The 19,830-nt window shown below is 33.3% G+C and overlaps 2 protein-coding genes across 3 annotated transcripts; both read right to left on the bottom strand.

Annotated features, from left to right (window-relative positions):
* Positions 1-11: 11 nt before the first annotated feature.
* Positions 12-2,703, bottom strand: LOC108774051 (protein RER1). 2 transcript variants are annotated; one of them, XM_018540060.1, is made up of 6 exons: positions 2,477-2,703; positions 1,689-1,772; positions 1,343-1,447; positions 1,159-1,255; positions 702-919; positions 47-139 (listed from the first exon to the last, which is right to left on the bottom strand). In XM_018540060.1, the coding sequence occupies exons 2-6, from the start codon at positions 1,761-1,763 to the stop codon at positions 47-49; spliced, it is 588 nt and encodes a 195-aa protein (XP_018395562.1). In that variant the 5' UTR covers positions 1,764-1,772; positions 2,477-2,703. The 2 variants fall into 2 exon arrangements, with proteins under 2 accessions (XP_018395563.1, XP_018395562.1); XM_018540061.1 differs by lacking the exon at positions 2,477-2,703 and having other exon boundaries at positions 12-139; positions 1,689-1,763.
* A 1,412-nt stretch (positions 2,704-4,115) lies between these two features.
* Gyc88E (Guanylyl cyclase at 88E) lies at positions 4,116-12,303 on the bottom strand. The gene is made up of 12 exons (XM_018540037.1): positions 12,136-12,303; positions 11,557-11,770; positions 11,063-11,336; positions 9,406-9,529; positions 8,483-8,624; positions 8,117-8,243; positions 7,668-7,872; positions 6,432-6,578; positions 5,981-6,113; positions 5,329-5,556; positions 4,836-5,168; positions 4,116-4,537 (listed from the first exon to the last, which is right to left on the bottom strand). The coding sequence occupies exons 1-12, from the start codon at positions 12,301-12,303 to the stop codon at positions 4,116-4,118; spliced, it is 2,517 nt and encodes an 838-aa protein (XP_018395539.1).
* Between the last annotated feature and the right edge of the window lie 7,527 nt (positions 12,304-19,830).

The following is a 19,830-nucleotide window of genomic DNA, read 5'->3' as shown; positions in this document are numbered from 1 at the left end:
CCCCCCCCCCCCCCTTTGTACAGGCACAGTATATCTTTACTTCTATTCACTTTGATGATATCAACCGTGAGGTGTCTTCATGGTTTTGATATTTTGGTTTGCCATGAGTGAAAGGCAGGTATCTGTACTTGACCATATGCTGCAAAAAGATAACATTAATTTAAATTAAATTTGCAGTAAAAAGCTAGATTAAAGATTAAATAAACTTTAAAATTGAATAGAAGAGAGGGACAGTTTGATCATTTATACTAACTTTCCCGAAATTGTTTCACAAAAAAACCTTATTTACAGTATGCGTTTCATTTAACGTTTAATTCTCTTGCAGAAGTCTTCTCAGATTTAAATTTGAAATTTATGAAAATAGACAAAGGAATTAGAAAAGAGGAATTATAAAAATTGTTTTTTTTTTTTTCATTTTCAATACGATGCTATATTTAACTTTTTCTATGTAACTTTTCAGTGTGACCGTTATCAAAATACATAAAAAAAGGTAAGTAAAATAAAAAGTAACTAATAAAAATCAAAAGGTAATAAGAATGCCTAATCGAGTCATTGCACTTGGTGTTGATGTGAAGTTGTAAGTGTGTTTATTGGTAGTAATTTGCATGTTTCGATCCTAGTTCGAAATAGTTTAATAATCGAACAGTTTAAATAATAAAAATAAAAGCTATAAATAAATAAATCTACCGTTGATGCCTTACCTTTATTTGCCGCTTCATTGTGATACAGAATAATGTTATGAAATACATAACAAGTATCGGCCAGAATACTGGTATGTTAAAACAATCAAATAGAGTGCATATCATGGCAACAATTGTAGATTTTGTTACTGAATACCAAAATTTAAATTCAGGTAATCTTCTAATAAACGGCCTGAATTCTTCGTTTGATCTTGTAGGTAACTCTGGACCATCTCCATCTGTAATTTTATTTCAAATTAAATTAACTTTTTAATTCTAACCATGTTAAATAAAGAAAAAAGAAAAGAGTATAAAACTTTGTATCTTTAAATTACATAAAATTTAACTTTAATTTGTAATTTTTGATTGCTGAGTGTATAATTTTTTATTTGCTGAATGTATCATTATGTAATGTTTTTGCTATATATAATTCACAGTACGATTATATGGAAAAGTTAAAATCTGACAGATCGCTTACCATCAAAATCCATGGCAGGATCAATTTTTGGAGTAAGAAATGCTATGAATAAATTGAGGTGATAAATTCCTAGTGCGTATGTGACGATATACCACCCCTGTAAATATGAAAGCGTTTCTGTAGTATTATGCGATAAAACAGTAAAGAATTACGTTTACACACAATTTGATAGAAAATACCGTACTTGAGAGATAAATATACGTAGAATGAAAAGTACTAATAGGAATAAAGCAAATATCCATCGTGATATTACATGAGGAGTCCATAGATCTAGGTATCTTTGATATATCTGCAATGAGAGATTTTACAAATTAACAAGATTCAAAGACCGTCAAAAACAACAATAATAAATTACAGAAAGCAGTTTGTAAAAATAATAATCACGTGTCTTTATTAGTATCTGATTTTGTCAATAGAGTGCTAACATATATACAGCATGGTATTTTAGTAGAATAAAACAGAATATATAATTGTGTGTAAGTATTAGATGTTAAAGTGTTTATGTGGAACGATTATAAAGACATATTAACCTGTGATATTCTTATTATCCCTTGACTGAAAATATTTTTTCTCACTGAGCCACCCAAGTCTTCATCCTGCATCATTTTCTCTCACTGCAAACATAAGACTTAATAATTATGAAAATTGATTTATATATCAATTAAAACATTGTCCATTCAGGTTTTTTATCAAGCTTGGATAAAATTTTTTCTTCTCTATGAGAAAAAGGATATAGCTACAAGCTACATTCCATATGTAAATATTGTAAATAAAGTTTTTAAATGGAAATAGAAAAATCTTTAAAGATTTAAAGATCCCCGACGTATTTTTCCGTTTACACAGCCATTAAATATATAATTTCTGATGAATGTTAAGTGATATATACTTATGCTTTGTTACAGCTGCAATATATTACCATGATTCCGAATTGAATTTACAGCAAGTACAGCAGTCGTGTGAAATCTCCATCGTAAGGTCGAGCGACTGAAGAACGAGAACTTGTTCCGAGAAGCATCTACTTATGTTCTCATCATCATCGCGATATTAATATAAATTCAAGATCGAGCTGTCGATTCGTCAATGACAAATTTACCGCGCAGAGAACTAGTGCAGACTAGACAATGATACAAACAAAGAGAAATCTCTCAGCGCAATGTTTATTCAAATTTTTATCACGGGAGAAAGCAGCAGATTTCTGTGTCGTATATCAAGTGACATGGCATGACATGCTACGTTAACCTAACCTAACCTCTCACATTTCACGGTACGTTAAAATATTGGACAATCTAGCGAGAAAACACGTCGCATGATTATTTACCTGCAATACTTTTTTTGCGTCGTCTTTTCCACCACCCAACTTTACGCCGAATAATTTTTTTCCAAAAAAAAATATATATATATATATATATATAACACGTCACATCAAAAGCATACTAGACGTTCCATCCATAGAGTAATATAGAATTGGCAAAAATTTTATATAAGGAGAGAGAAATGACGAAGAAGTCGCCACAACAACCCACGAGCACGATGCGACCAACTGATTGATGAGTGACGATGACGACGACGACCACGACGCGATCACCCGGCAGCAGACAGCACCCCCCGTAATCCGTAACGCAACTACCACTACACTACTGCTACTTGAATATCGCAAGTGCCACTGACTGCACTAAACTGCATGTTGCGCGCGATCTTTAAATTATTAAGCTTAACTAAGCTAGGCATCTAACAGCTCATTCATGAAATCTGATAGAATTTCATTGATCTTTGCTATCGCATCTGCTACGTCAGCTACACACCATCGTGTAAATTATTTTTATGTTGGAGTCCACTCGAGTCTACTTAATATTACGTTCATATTCCCATCACTTTATATCGTGTGCCTTCCAACAAAAGCGACAACACAGAACAACACAGTGATGTCAGTGATCATCTCATCCTTGTTTAATATTGGTGAACAACAAGGACGTACTGATAGACTGTGTCACACCGTACGTTCCATATCGCGCATGATGCGCGCATCCATTTATTCTTGTTTTTTGGTGAGCAACGGATAAACAATGCATTATGAGCACCATGCGGAACGCATCCTGTGTCGAAAGGCATCCATTATATGTATCCTTGTTCACCAAACGTTGAACAAGGAGAGCACGGGTGCAGAGAATCCGAACACGCCCTAAACTGAAGTAACTGCAATCTAATTATTTGAACTTGGAGCTTCTGAACTCCCCCTCTCTCACTTACTCACTCACTCAACTGAATCAAAAATTTCTCTGCTGAACATAACCAGGACAATATCGCGGTCCCCAACACATATATGATATGTACCAATGTTGTTTTATTATTAGGAATATTGCTCAAATAGCATCGAAGAATATAAATGCTTTAAAGCTTGTAGCATTTTATTTTGAGATATATGTATAATTATTATTAAACATACGCGAATACATTTGGCCGTGCTATATTTTGAAAAATTTAAGTTTCTTATAATCAAATAATGGACAAGAAGGCTCACTTTAGTCTCTCCCCTCCTCTCCTCCCTTCCTTTTCCTCTTTGAAATTATAAAAAAATTACTGTTTTGTATGAAATACATAAAAATCATCTCTAATGCCTGTTTCTACCAATGCAGATTAACTTTAATCTCGGTTTAACTCACTGTTAATCTTTTTCTAATTTTTAGAATTTGAAAAAGACGAAGAGCAAATTGAACCGAGATTAAAAGTTAATCTGCATTGGTGGAAATGGGCATAAAAGGTATTTATTATTTTAAATTTGTAAAATTATTCCAGGAGCAGATCGAAATTGAATTTTTTCAACAAAAATAATATGGTTAACATGTTTACTTTAAGTTAAAAACGAAAAGGAAAATAAGCGAAGAAGGGAACATGTTTGATATCTTAAAAAAATGATAAATCTGCGACATTTTTCATCGCAACAATCTTCAACTTGTGCATTAGACAATAATACAGCTATTTCCCTGATGACGCATTTTGCTGCTCTTTGAGATAGTAAATCCCGGACAGCACTGGTCCTGTTGCATCAACAATTGAGAGTTGTTGAGATCGCTATTCATTGCTGCACACTCGTTTTCATTATCAATTACTCTCGCATCTGCGTTATCCTTTAGCGTCTGTAGTGCGAAATCCAACGATAAATTCGATTCTCCTTCCGAACTCTGTGAATAAGACAAGGATGAAGTGGCGTTAATCTTCACTTCCGGGTTCCCGTGTACGCTCGCCGATTGATTTTCTCCAAAGCGCGGAGACAAGTTATCCCGGTGCTGTCGGAAGTGCTCCTCCGTGTCGTTCAGGAGAGAACTGAACATGTCTGATGCGCTTCTAATGCCTACCGCACCCATAGAATTCGATCGACATTCTGGAATCACACCAACGAGAAATTTATTCCTCTATTATAATATGTTATAATATGTATGTAGTCTGTTTACAGGAAATTGGAATAGCAAGTACTTAGGTAAAGTTCCTAAAGCAGCTCTAGCTCTCGATCATACAATTCGCCAAGCAATCGCAGTAACGCGGTGATGCTGCGACATACTTTTATTATACAATTAATATATATTATAGATATATGTACATATACTTATAGCTCTACGTATATCTCTAAAACTCAGAAGATTAAACATAAAAAAAATTTTTAATATAGAGAGAAATTTCACCTCGTACTTCCACATTCTTCGTCGGTGAATTCGCGATCGATCGTCGCGCGACATCTTGAAAAGTAATAGGGGAATATATTCTTCTCTCTTCGGAAAGAAATCCCGAAGATCCCGGTGGCGTAGGGGATGACATCTTCGACGAGCCTCTACGTCTCGACAGCACGTCTCCCGAAGTCGATTTGTCGAACGTACCTGATGTGCTTATCATTCCCACCGAGGAAACTCTTTTCTCGAAACTCTTTGTGTGCCATTGATGAGGCTCCTGTATAGTGATCCCTTTGGTCGTAACAGAACGACGTTCTCGTTTTTCCAACCAATATGTCTTCATTGTGCCTACAATATATATTCAGTGTTCACTATAATAGCTAGAATAACATGTGTCAATAAATCCTCTTAAGATGAAATATTAACAAACAGAATTAAACATTGCAGGAACATCGCTCCGTATAAAAATAGTGCAGACAATAAAACATTCAAGATGGTCGAGTCTTACCCTTTCCTTTGACTTCGATCTCTTCACGTTCTTTGACCTTATACGAGGGTGACAACAATTCCTGAGTGGATTGAGATATGTGTATTTGCATGGCTTGACTTGTCGCTTCCATGCGAGCTGCTGTATTGACGGAATCGCCAAAGAGACAATACCGTGGCATCTTTAAACCAACGATACCGGCTACCACCGCACCACTGTGAATGCCAACGCGTATCTGAAGATGGTTGCCTGTTTAAGAGATTAACATAGAGATAAATTTTCTTTTAGAGTGCAGTAATGTCAAATCTCTCTACGCTGCGTACCACTTATATTGTTAGTGAAATATGTATTGAGTTCAGTATCCTAAAACACATGTTAAACACTTTCTAGATACAGAATATGTGTGTAAACAAATTAATATTTAAAGATAAATTAATTAGAATTTTATAAAGGATACAATCTCTCTCTAGAAAGAAATATAATGTTAAAATCTCACTGTGCATGCGTGAGTGCGAGAGACCAGCTATATAATGTAATAACAATGATTTTATGTCCCAAGACTTTAAAAGATTGTATGGATTCGTAACGAGAATCACATTGCAAAATTATTAGAAATTTTTGGGAAACGTATAACAAAATAAAAAAGGCTCTAAAAGAAAATTGAAAAATATACCTGTTGAACGGTCCTTGAGATCGGTTATCGCTTCTACCATATCAAGCGCCATATCGCATACACGATCTGCATGATCACTTTCTTTTACCGGCGCACCTGAGACTACCATGTAAGCATCACCGATAGTTTCGACCTTGAATAAAAAAGGACTATCCGATCATTTGGTATAAAAATATTTTTTCAAACATGAAAATGTAAATAAAGATATCATTGTTTTTGCAATTTTTGTCTATTAAACTTAATTAAAATTAAATCAAACTAATTGTAAAATTAAATCAAATAAATGATATTTATTGCTAAATTTATGAATAACGCAATAATACGCGCTATTATATAAGAATTAATATAATCAGATTTGTACTACAAGATTGAATATAAGGTTGAATTCCTAAAAGATAATAGTCGAGATAATTTTTTCTAATATATGTAACGACTGACAAATAAAAGATACCTTGTAAACTCGATTTCTCTCGGTTAAAGTGTCAAACAACGAATACATGGCGTTTAACATTGACACAACTTCCATCGGTGAAATTCTACTGCAAATCTCAGTAAAAGTCACTACGTCCGAAAATAAGATCGATACACTATCGAACATCTACAAACAAAGAATATTTTCCAACGATTTCATCGCTAAAAAGACGTACACAATATGAGATCTCTATAAATGTTAACCCCTGACCTCACCTCACCGCGCGCGGTCCAAATGCCACACGATGCTCGAGCGACATTTGATCTGCGCGCGGGGCGGTGAGGTGAGGGGGACAGCGGAAGGCGGAGGCGATTCGAAAATCGGCCGAAAGTTGCATACACTTTATGTATGTTCACTTTTGGTACTGGTAACTTTAATTTATATCAGTTACTTTTCATGGTAATATATTATTGTTAGATAAAAAGGTTTAAATTTTTGAGTATCTCCTTTTTTTAACATGGCTTGAACTTTTCACTTTTATGATATGATTTTTTTCGGATATCATTTACTTTTTAGAGTACAAATATATCACAAATATATTAAAAAATGATTTAAAAATCAAATAAGTTGAAAATAAGAGAAAAGAGCCAAATATTTGGCTCTTTTCTCTTATTTTCAACTTATTTGTTTTATACTTGTTGAGCCTTCTATTAATTTATTTTGATTTAAAAATATTATATAACAAAAGAGAGGGGTGAGGGGGATGGGTGGTGGGAAGAGGAGGTCTGGTGGGTCGAAGGTGGTGGAGTGAAAGGTGAGAGAGGATGTTAAAAAGCTTTAGTATTATGACCTTGAATACGGATAGAGAAGAAGAAGGAGAAGGAGAAGGAGGAGACGTTTCTTAATTTTTCATTAAAATCACCACTTTTCGACCACTTGTATCTCCAGAACGGCTTGACCGATTTAAAATTTTTTTGGCTCAAATTACTCGTGGCGATGCCGCCTTTCAGGACATATAACGTTCGATTCAAAATTTTTTATACTTTAGTATAGTTATGCACCCCTGAAAAATGGACTTTGGTGGCTCGGGATAAAGAGACTTGTAGTGTCTTTCAAATTTTGAACATGGCCGGAGACGCTACCGCGTCTCCTGATAACACTATTTTTACACAATTTCGCAAAGGTTTCTAATACTTAATTAACGTTTTGCATGGCTATGTACAGTTAGTTCTATGATATATATCTACCATATATATTGAATCTTTTTAACCATACCTCGCAAGTATCAATCGGACTTTCACCATTCCTCAAACGATCTGCAACCTGTTTGGGAATCATTTGATACAATAACTCATCTGTACGCTTCATTTCCTCATCGAGTTTTCTCATGGATTCCTCTAATTTTTTACTCTTAAGCTGTTCTTGATCTAACGCTAATTTTAATTCCACTGACTGTTGAGTTCCAGCAAGCATGAGGTCACTGTGAATCGTTATTAAGTCAATAATATAATTATAGCAGATCGATTGTTTGATACAGAACTTAACTGTGTATGGTAGATCACCAAAGATGAAAACTACTATAATTTTTTCAAATTTAATTTTTAATACAAACACGACAGTTCCCTCTAACAATGAAAAATAATGTTACTCTGGTCGTGACAACACGAAACCGAGTAAAAAATTCTTTTCCTCTTAAAACTACATCGGCTGAAAGGCTTTTTTACCGGCTAAAATCGTGCATCGAGAGATCATTTATATAAAGGCCTGTTGCTATTAAAGCGTTCAGATCGGGCATAACAGGTGTCCCAAGATACATCATCATTTTCCAATTGTCCATATATATCATTTGACCTGAAAAAATACGATTTTGCCGAGATGATGTCTTCTCTCAAATCTTTTTCTACGTCTCCACCCGTATTTTCTTTTTCGACATAACAGTCTGTTTTACTACCGTGTATAATAAAAACAGAAAAAAACCTTTTTTATTATCAATTTCAGCGAATAAAAAGTTTCACATAACAATTAACATTTTTACTGTAACCAACAATAATAATAAGTCTTTTAAAGCTAAAGAGTAAATATAAACGTACCCTTTAATCGTAAAGTCTTATCTTCCACTGTCTCAAGTTCGTCACTCAAGAGAATTTCGTTCCTATGTCGATCATTTAATCGTTCCGTAAGCACTGGTTCAACAGTAACCAGCTCAAAAATGTTATTTGTTCTGTTTAATATCTAAATTATACAAAATAAGTCAGTCAGAAATGGTTTAAAATCATATTAGCAGCTTAAATTTGGGAATTTTTGATTGTTCAAAATATTTAAATACACAGTGCATTGAAATATTCAGAAACACACAGATTTAGACTATTATTATTTATTGAACTTGATCAATTTTCTTGTGTCTCTTTTTTGCCAAATTTTTTCTTACGTTATTACAAAGTGACCCCAAAAGGAACAAGTTTCTATATACCCATTTTATGCCGTTCTATACCCCGTTCTATACCCGTTCTATACCCCATTTTATGACTCTCGAAATTTGAATCGCATGCCAAATGATGCTATACATGACGAAACATTAATCTCATTTTTAGATAAATTTTAGTTTTTTGAAATTGCGGAGAGAGAGAGAGAGAGAGAGAGAGAGAGAGAGAGTGTGTGTGTGTGTGTGTGTGTGTGTGTGTGTGTGAGAGAGAGAGAGAGAAAATAGTCAAATTCCTAATAATATTGTCCAAGCACATTAGAAGATACAAAAAGAAAGTTATACAAGTTCTTTGATAACAGTGGAATTTTAATTAGAATTAGTTAAAATGATTCTCTGTTCTAAAACCGACCCTTGTTGCTTAAATGTTTAAGGACGTAAAACTATTCTTAAAAAAGCTCTTTTGCTGAATTTTTTTTAAACGTGTTTTGTATCCATTTTTTTTTAAATTTAGTAAAAACTTTTTTTGTCGTTTGATATACACTTTGAATTTTGAGAGCCACAAAATGGGCTAAATTTAGAGTTACTCTTTACCGATTGAAATTTAAACGCAATAAGTGGTCGAACCAAATCGAAGAAGTAAGTAATCTTCTTGCCAACCAGGTCTGGCAATATAACCATCAGTGAATTGCCGATGCTTCTAACAATCATATCCGATCTGAAATTTAATTTATTCATTAATCACATATGTATATCATATTAAAAAATCAATTTGCATGCGTGTACAGTAGAGTGTATCGAAAAAAGGAAATATTCGAAATCGGAATTAGCCTATAGTACGGAAAATACGAAAGACCATGACGAAAGTTCACAGGAATTTTTTAAAATTTTTTGAATCATATCTTAAGCCTCCGTAACACCTTGAAATTTTAAAATCGCGTTAATGGTAGGCAAACCCGCAACACATAATTCTTGAATTCCTAAACTCAATTTTGAAGCAAAGAATTATTATGAATTAACTCATTGATTGGTCAGACTTGACTGATCCTCCAATACTGAACTCACTTCAATAGTGAAGAATTGTCTACCAAAATAAAGAGTAATAAAGATTTCATAGAACATTTCCCTTTTCACACACAAAGTGTCAAGAGATACATAAAACTTGTCACTAAAGCTGTCTATGTTTGCAGTGCTGAGAACAGAGATAAAGCAATTAGAGCAAATAAGCTTTTGGCTTGCTCAGTAAATCCAAAAATTAACACAAAATTTGATTATCACCTACATAATCTCTAAAAGGTAAGTTTAATGGTAGGGTGATTGAATGGGCTTGGGGTGGGAAGTGCAGCCACCTTCACGCGGTCATAGACGTTCGCAAGAATCGTGTGTTGCGGGTTTACCTATCCATTAAGGCGATTTTAAAACTTCAAGGCCATTGCGGAAGCTCAAGATATGGTCCGAAACATCTGAAAACATTCCTGTGAACTTCCGTCATGGTCCTCTATATTTTTCGCACTGGGCCAATTCGAATATTTCCTTTTTTCGATACACTCTACTGTATGTACAATATGTACAGAGTATTTTTTACGGTAAAGAAAGAAAAAAGAACGGAATTCCTGAACAATTTCACACAGATTAATTTTCATTCAAATCACTGCAATTTAATTATTAAATCGAACCAGAACACAAAAATTGTATAAATAATATGGCTGCGCGCGTTCAGCAGAGAACAAGCATCTTGCAACTGTTGTAAAATTTTTTAATATATGATTGCTCTTGCCCTTACTTTCTCATTAGATCTAAATGTATAAGCCAATCATATTCAAGAATTTTACAACAGTTACAAAGCTGCTTTTTCTGCTGAAGGCAACCAATAAAATTTGATTCTCAAACCGCATCAAAACAGATATTCGGATGCGTTCGGGGAGCACGTTGCTGTTGCGTCGTTCTGTCTTTATTTTACATATCTAATATATAACAATATATAAGAATAGCCGATAGAGTAATGCGATAGCGTTGACAGCGCGCTGCCCAAATGCAGCCAACATGATAAAAGAAAATTAGACAGATAAGAATAAATCTAATTAAATAAGAGAAATTGCTATATTCGCTAAAATCAAAGCTGACCTTAGTGCTTAAATATTTCTGTGTGCGAATTTAAATATATATCTGCAGATTCTACAAATTGCGCGCAAATCTTTTTTTTTTTTTTTTAATTTCAATAGCATTTTTGCACAATTATTTTAGCACGCACCCGAAAACGATGCAGAAGGGAAATATCTCAAAAAGCACACACGCCCCGATCGGCAGATGTTTTTCCTCACGGGTCATCGCGAGCGATGCTAGCGTGAAGGCACGATTATCGAAGGTAAGTTGAAAGGTCACGTGGACAGTATCGAAAAGTACTTCCTCGCGTACCAGCTCAATCTGCAGCTCCTTATGATAAAAATGTCGGGCGACTTCCCTTATTTGACCCATTGTATAATAGACAAAGCCGCGGCGTTTGCTTCGATAGTGAAGAGTCAATCCTGCGCATTCGTAATTTCTTATACAGCGATTTCTTAAAATCCAAAACATTTTACGTATAGGCTAAAGAAGTAAAAATCCTTTTTTGAATCTTACTGCGAATTATATGTGCATCGGGAAGTAATAGAGTCCAAGAATGAAAGATTGTTTTCAGAACTTTTTCGAATTGCGGACGGCTATATATGTATATGTATATGTATGTATAGCAGTTTCGAAACTCACCTTGACGAGTTTCGTTTTCGCATATGAACGAAGGTGCTCGCATTCTTGGATAAGAAAACTTAAGATATTCGTGGAGATTGTCTAGACCATTGAGAAAATCTCTAACATGCCGTCCAAGCACCGAGAGTACGCGATCGTAACCGTACTGTCCAACAAATCCTACAAAGTGCACACCCATTTGATCGAAGAATTCCTTTTCCGTTACACCAAGTACCTGAAGAATAAATATACTGAAATATTTTCACAGTCTGCTCCGAATAAAGCCATTTATCCGCTTTAGTCGAACAAATGGAATGAAATAAAATTTACATGCATTTAATATATCCTTTATATGATATATAATATAGTATATTCTGTATCAAGATTTAAACATTCAGTTTTTATACCGATCAAATATAGTTAAACGATTGAAATATTAGACAACGAAATAAATATTGAAAATTATAAATGTCTTCTGACTGATTGTGAAATATATTTCATAATTGACCTTTATGAAAATTATACAATGTTTTTCCAAGCTAAATAATTAATCTGCGACATACGGTGAAACAAATACGGTGCATCGTATAGACATAATACCTGAATTGCTTTTTTCGCTAATCTCGGTATCAGGTTTTCCGAGTAAACCTGGTGAACACTAAAACTCGGCTGGTCCACAGATGCCTGTCTGCGGATCTCTTCCCATCTGTCTTCGCCGTAAACCTGCCTTATATATTCGGCTAGATTTTCCAAGATTAGACCGTACATGTTTCTTGAGACAAATCCTGCAAAATCTAATAGAAAAACACGCAATTTTCACTAAAACTATCTATTGCACAAGAGCTTATTTAGGCGCGCGCGTACGCGCACACACACAAAGAGAGAGAGGGAGAGAGAGAGATAAATTAAATATATATGTGTATGTATATTTATGTGTGTATGTATGTATATACATATATAAATCTTGACAGCGTTTTGCCGTTCTTTAAATATTTTTTTAGATACGTGCACATGATATACCCTTTCCAAAAGTAACGTGATAAAAGCCCTTTATAAAATTTGCATCTAACATCGAGATACTTTCATGACGCACTAATTGGTATATGCACAATTGCACATTTTGTTAAATGTTGGGCGATATTTCGTAAATTTTCATTTACTATGATCACTGACCTCGCTCACTAAAAAGATGAAACCCGTGTGTAGGATTGATCCCTTGAATTCAAATCAACTTGATGTATAGATAAGAGCGCGATTATTATTAGATCGTTCATAATTTCACTCACGTTTGTCGGCTCATCGATGACCCTGCGCCGCTGATTTATTTAAGACGTTTCGATAATATCAATAAGTTTAGGCTTTGACAACTCGCATGCCGAAAACATTCTTCACAAAATATTCAAACAATATGATTATAATGAAAAAAAATATAATTATAATGACTTTAACTACTTTTTAGAACAAAATGAAGCAAACCGTAAATATAGCAAACTCGTAAGAATCGCGATAATGTTTGAATTATGAATATTACTATTTTTAAAAATGAGAGAAAGACAGAGAGAGAGACTTTTCAATCGTTCGATAAAATATAATAAAATAATTTACAAAGAACAAACAGTTCACTTTTTTAACAATCTGATAACATTTATCTTCAAGAATATAACTTGAATCCTTGGCGCTACCTCATCTCCATTTTGCTTTATTTGTTTTAAATATACATATATTTTATAGATTTTTTCAATCGCGCACTTGAATATCCTATATCAATAAAGAAAGCTGTTGAAAATTTAAAAGAATTTAATATTTTGTATCTTATTTCGATATATGTAATGTAAAATGTATAATAATAAATGTCTAATATTTATATATATTCAATTTCCGATAACTTGTCTTCATATATCTACACATGTACATTATTTAAAGCAAATTTTAGGAAGATTGTGCAAATCAAATTGATTTATTCCATTGATATCGTATGGGACTGATCTCATAATACTTATGCATCAGGCATCTGCGCATCTATTTATACGAGGCACTTTCGCAAGAGGGTAAAGTCACTAGAAAAATATCCTGAAATATACACTTGCGTATCCGATCGCATCTTATATACCTCATCATATAAGTTTTTAAATATATATCGGAGTAATTATCGCGATGATTTTTTTATACGTTACCTCTCTCTTATATGCCGATCAAGAATGCATCGTTGCTGCACAAGACTTCTGTTATAATATATTTCTTACAAAGACTTTTGTGTTATAATGTATTATAACAGAATGCAAAAATGAAAAGTTTACCGGTGCAGAATTTTATCCTTTATACGCAAATAGCAAACGATAGCAAACGCTTAGTAAAAATAGTTTTGTTAAACATTTTTGTCATTTGCACACACACACACACACACACACACACACACACACACACACACACACACACACACACACTCTCTCTCTCTCTCTCTCTCTCTCTCTCTCTCTCTCTCTCTCTCTCTCGCATTATTTTCCTATTGTACAACAAATAAACTTTTGCTTCTCATCGAAGCAGTCATGACTTTTTTACAACAGCAAAATAATTATGTTTTATCGTTTCGTATGATATATATATATATATGTAATACATATAAAAATAGACGATAGTTACACGCAGCAACATCTCTTCGCGTGTGCGCATGTGTGACATATTCGTTTGTATTTTTTTCCATCATCTACTATTTTATCACACTATTATTATAGTTATCTAATTATTCAGCGTATATGTATAAATGAAACAATTTTATAAACATACATTAATACTACAGATATTTTGAATAGTGTACGGTGAATTAATTACTTGCCTAAACTAGTCAACACCCTTCTAAAAACCTCTCGAATGTCCTTTGCAGCTGTGATTACAACGGACTTTTGAAAGTGACTTTACAGCGATGCCAAAAGAACCAAAGATGATCAGTAGTATGTTTAGGTACTTAACTGCACCTTTCGCGATATGCGGATTCGTATGTTCCGCGGCACAGTGCCGTGTACGGAATAATCAGATGTATTCGATAGACTCTCCCGCCACTTTCCGCAACTTTTCAATCTCGTCTTTCTCCCCACTTATTTCTGCTTTCCTCTTCCATCGTTCCATTTTCTTTCCTCAATCTATTTGGGCTCTGTATAGATGATCTCTTTCCATCCCCCGTTGCCACCCTCTCTCCCTTGCATCTGCAATCAGGGCTGGATATTTAATCGTGCCTGTTAAATCTATTTGAAATTTTGGGAGATTCGTAAATATAAAAGAGAAGTGAAGAATCATTACAGAAAGTCGAATTTAATTGTCGAAATAATAATGTCTGTCGTTATGAATTTATATTTCGCGATTAAAATGAATGAAAAATAGAAACAAAATTGATAACTCGTACATATATATCCTCACGAATAGTATTTAAATCAGTTTGACAATAACATTCCTATCCGTTATTATAATTCTTATCTTTTAACGGATTTTTTTGCCACGAGTCACAGAGTTAATATCATATACTAAATAGTTATTAATATACTATATTGTATGGAAAAAGAAAAACGCGCACTATATCGAGAGAATTTAACGCAGATATCGTCTCCGTTGTAATAGAATCTGATATATCTGCTTGGGATTATACTCATTAATTATATAAACTACAGACTGTTTACTCAATTGAAAAATGAAATGAAACCGCACATTATAAGGATCCGTTCCTGTCCGCCGCGCAATCCACTTGATCTTTTCCCGCAGCTGTTAGCTAATAAGAGACCTCCTTAAGGAACCCCTGCTTCGCGTGCAACTTGATTATGAAATATTGTCCTATCGTTGTAATTGTCCCGCCTTGCCGATTACGGTTAATTAGATTGAGATGATGCTTCTGCGTTTAATCAACAACAACCGCGAATCGATATTGCGAATATTTAATTGATTTTAACTTTTAAGAGAACTATCTCTCTCTTAGTTTGCAATTAATCAGCTTCAACATATTGTTAGATATATAATTAATTTTATTAAACATATTCTCTAGCTGTATGAATCAATCGATATTGTTTCCTAATATAAATTAAAGTTTAAAAGTAGGCTTTTGAACTGTAATAATAAGATTAAGAGCGCGGTGATAGTCCGAAATGAATAAAAAACAAAAGACTGTCTTAATTTCTTTTTCGTGATTTACCGAAGTTTTACGACCTTTTCTAACATATGTACCGATAAACTTTTGATGTGAGCGCAAATGTTACGATTAATGCCGAAAGAAGAATGAGACAAGACATACGAATTTTACGTCGATCACGCAAAATCGTTGAAACTCGACTGTGTGTGTGTGTGTGTGTGTGTGTGTGTGTGTTGAAATTTTAATCTATCTGTCTCTGCGTGTGAAAGTAGTGATTCGAAGATATTCCCGCGATATTGTCGTCAGTTCCGTTCTTTTGAATGCGCACTGAGCGCGCGCTCGATCGATAGCGCGTACTGTTAACATCCGATTACCGATCTGCGAGCGGCAAATTAAAGCTTCGTATAATGCCGGCAGGCAGGTGTCACACAATACAAAACGTCGTTACGGTGACATTGCGATATATACTATGTATGTATGTATACACACGTAGTATTATAGGTATATACATACTCTTCACCGCTGCGGCGAAGGCACTCCTTGCGGAACCGCAAATATCACCGCGTGCGTGCGCGGGCGTGTGTGCGTGCACACGTATGAGTGAGAGAAACGGCGTCAATCTGCGAGCACAAGAGAGTATGCGCACACGGCATTGCTCACCTCCTCTAGTGCTTCCACGCGAGGCAGAAAGAAGGAACTCGCTTGAAAGAAGAATACGTATACGCGTGATAGGCCTTCAGTCTCCTTCAATTTTACATAATAAATCGATAATAAATCTTCCAAATAAATCTCACTCTTTAAATTTGTCATTTATCTTAAAAGATACGATAACTGCAGATTATTCAAACGAATTAAACTTGCAAATAAACGCGAAAAATAACAAATATAAAATAATTATTACGTATTATACAATTACCCGTAACTATATATGTCCACCTCGGATAATGATTATTTAGCCGATGCTATATAGGTGAGTGATCATAACGGCGCGATTTTGAGTATGTCAAGTTGTATCGTTGTCGTCGCGTATCTGTGAGTGATGATTTGCTCGCAATTGTAAAATTATCTTTAAGATAAAAATTCTCAAGTTGCAAAGTTTTCAAATCTACACGCATAAGAGACTGTCTCTCGTGTACGATCATCGAGTAAGAGAGAAAGAAAATTCTCTACATAAGAACCTTATAACTGCGTGTGATATGCGAACCTGATAATAGGAAGAAAATATTATTTTCAAAATTGCGTTACTTCATTAAGGCTTATAACATATGTATGTATAAATAGAATATTACAATGAGAGAAAAAAGTTGTATGAGCAACTGCAAATTTGAAAACAAATAGCGCATCAACTATATATAATGTATCACTAATAAAGACAAATAAATAAATTATATGAATTAACAAAAATAATATCACATAGTAATATTACTATAAATAATTAATATTATTATACTATATTTTAATTATTAGTTCATTTAATTTATTTACCGTTCTTATTAAATTATTATGATACATAGTTACAAATTTTCTTTATATATATAAATAACATGTAAAAATTTTAAGGCTCCTGAATTTTGGTACAAAACTGAAAATTATACTATCGAGATGTATCCCATTTACTTTTATCTTTCAAGTTCGAATCCAATGCTGCGCCTTTTATTGATGTATATTGAGTGGTTTTTTCTCAGAAAAAATCTAACTCCTTTGCATCCGTTTAAAAGACGTCTTTAAAAAGATGATTTTACGAGATAATTAGATAATAAAAATCGTCTTAAAGAGCTTTCATTTAAGACGTCATTTGGAAATCTTTTAGATATTTTCGTGTGTTCACTGGGTTAATAGCTATTACTCTATAATTGTTATACTATAATTGTCAACGTTGTCAAATTATAGTTATCACAACTATTTTATTTTCTCTCAGTATATGTGTACTTAAATATGTACTTTGCTATAACAAATAATAATCACAAAGAAAAAATAAACTTTCGACCTTCTCTTTGCGATTATTATAATCACGTACGTGTAATCGATATATTTCTCAGGGAAGTAGATAACATCAAAAATGCATGTTCGTTAAGAATCCATTATATCGATTCTAATCAAATAATAGAAATAACAATAATTTCATAGATATAATTATTTTTCATGAAAACTACAAGTGATTTTATCATGAAAATTTTAAATTTTCTCTTAAACGAGTATCAAAGGTTGAAGATATTATTTCTTTTGTCGTAAACAGTTTAGTTCTTGCGTAAAAAAGAAAACGACTTTCGAAAAATTAATAAAATTAATTTTTTAACTCGGTATGATCGAGTTAAACTCAAAAATTGATTACTTTTATACAACGTATATATAATTACTGATTATTGATTAAATGCTCTGATCGTGTATATCTTCCAAATTTAAAGTTATATACTTACTTTGCGCATAACGTTACAATTTCCATTTCATCCGAAAGGTTACAGAACAGAAGTCGAATGATTTTTTTCTCAATTTCTTATACAAGTGTAATTTCGGAAAACACTTACAAAAGTGAGTTTTTTTTTAATCAATGCAATGCGCGTATTCTAGAATAAACTTGACAATTTTTATACATAATTTACACCACTCAATTTTACTATAGTGATAATAAACATGTTCATATATCCTTTTATTATAGTATTACTATGTTTAGTTTACCATAAATATAGATATGTGTGTGCGTGCGTGCGTGTGTACGTGCGTGTGTGTGTGTACATACATGATATGTATTATACATACTTATGATTTTACAACTTTTAATGCGTATTTTTTTCACATTTTTTTACCATCTTTTATATCTTTATTATTATATTTGTAATATTATTATTTTCATTGATATTTGATATTAATCTCGCATTAATTTTAAAATCCTTAATATAATATGTTATGTATACAATACAGATTTGATTATAATCACTTAATTTTCCTCTATAATGCCAAATATTAATTTTAATATACGTTATTAGAACACGTTTTATTGCATATCAAAATTAAATCGTTCGGATCGTTCAAACGGTTAGATATAACGTACATATATTATATTTGGATCGGATGCGCACTTTCGTGCGAAATTAATTCGACGATATCAGCTTTTTTCATTTCTTTAATTAATTCCGAAGCCGAATATAGATAAATAGTAATGAAAAAATAAGTTCGACGAAGAAACGAGACCGTCAAATAGATCGCTGTCATGCACGATCATTCACGACACGACCTGCAGACGCGACGATCCGCGAGCGACGATGCGACGCTACTGTCCGTCGCAATCTACCGTATTATCGAACACGAAACTGGCATTTCCTGCTATTCGACGTCAAACTTGACGTTACGCACGTCAGTGAGACAATAAATTGTTATCCCCATCGATTACTAATGAGTCGTGTATTAATTATCAGTAACCGCAATATCATTGTAATTTCTCACCTAAACTAAAATTATCTGTAACTCGATCTTTATTATTGTTTTATATTATGTACTATTTTTATATATTTCAATAACATGATTTCATTTTTATTATTTATCTTGTTAACTGCATAATTTGGAAAATATATATTGTACATTATGTACACATACATACATATATGCGTATATTCACATCGATCTACTTGTATAAAATAAATAAATAGAATGCGCGTGCGTTTCTATATAGAAGAAAAAACATGAATTCACGAACTGGAGTCCCTATAATAAAAGGAGTCTGGCCAATCTTTCTAGTTTGACAAAACATGGCGTCGTAGATATAAAGGTGTGGTTAATTAGAGTCGGTGGTGGTCAACTGATGTGATAAATATATCGTAAACAATATATAATCATTATAAATAAATAATTTAATACATATTTTGATAAAAGATCACAGACTGTGTAAAAAGTAAGTGAGATATATATATATAATAGAAAACAAATTATACATGCTGACATAAAAATCGATTTTTAACCTTTAGAATTGTATTTATTCAAAATGTGCATTATAATAACTAACAAATTTTATAGAAAATGCCCGGCTGCTGCGTGCCTTATTGTTTTAAATAGTACCGAAAAAGGATTTTCAATGAGGAGTTTTCCATCAAATGTAAATCGAAGGGCAAAATGGATAGAAAATATTAATATCCACAGCAGTAATCAATCATTAAAATGCCAATCCACAAAAAACTTATTTGTATGCGAAG

This window comes from Cyphomyrmex costatus, unplaced genomic scaffold, assembly GCF_001594065.2.
Source record: "Cyphomyrmex costatus isolate MS0001 unplaced genomic scaffold, Ccosl1.0 scaffold23, whole genome shotgun sequence".
NCBI lineage: Eukaryota > Metazoa > Arthropoda > Insecta > Hymenoptera > Formicidae > Cyphomyrmex > Cyphomyrmex costatus.
The sequence above is the reverse complement of the archived record's forward strand: the minus strand, read 5'-3'. Positions and strand labels throughout refer to the sequence as shown.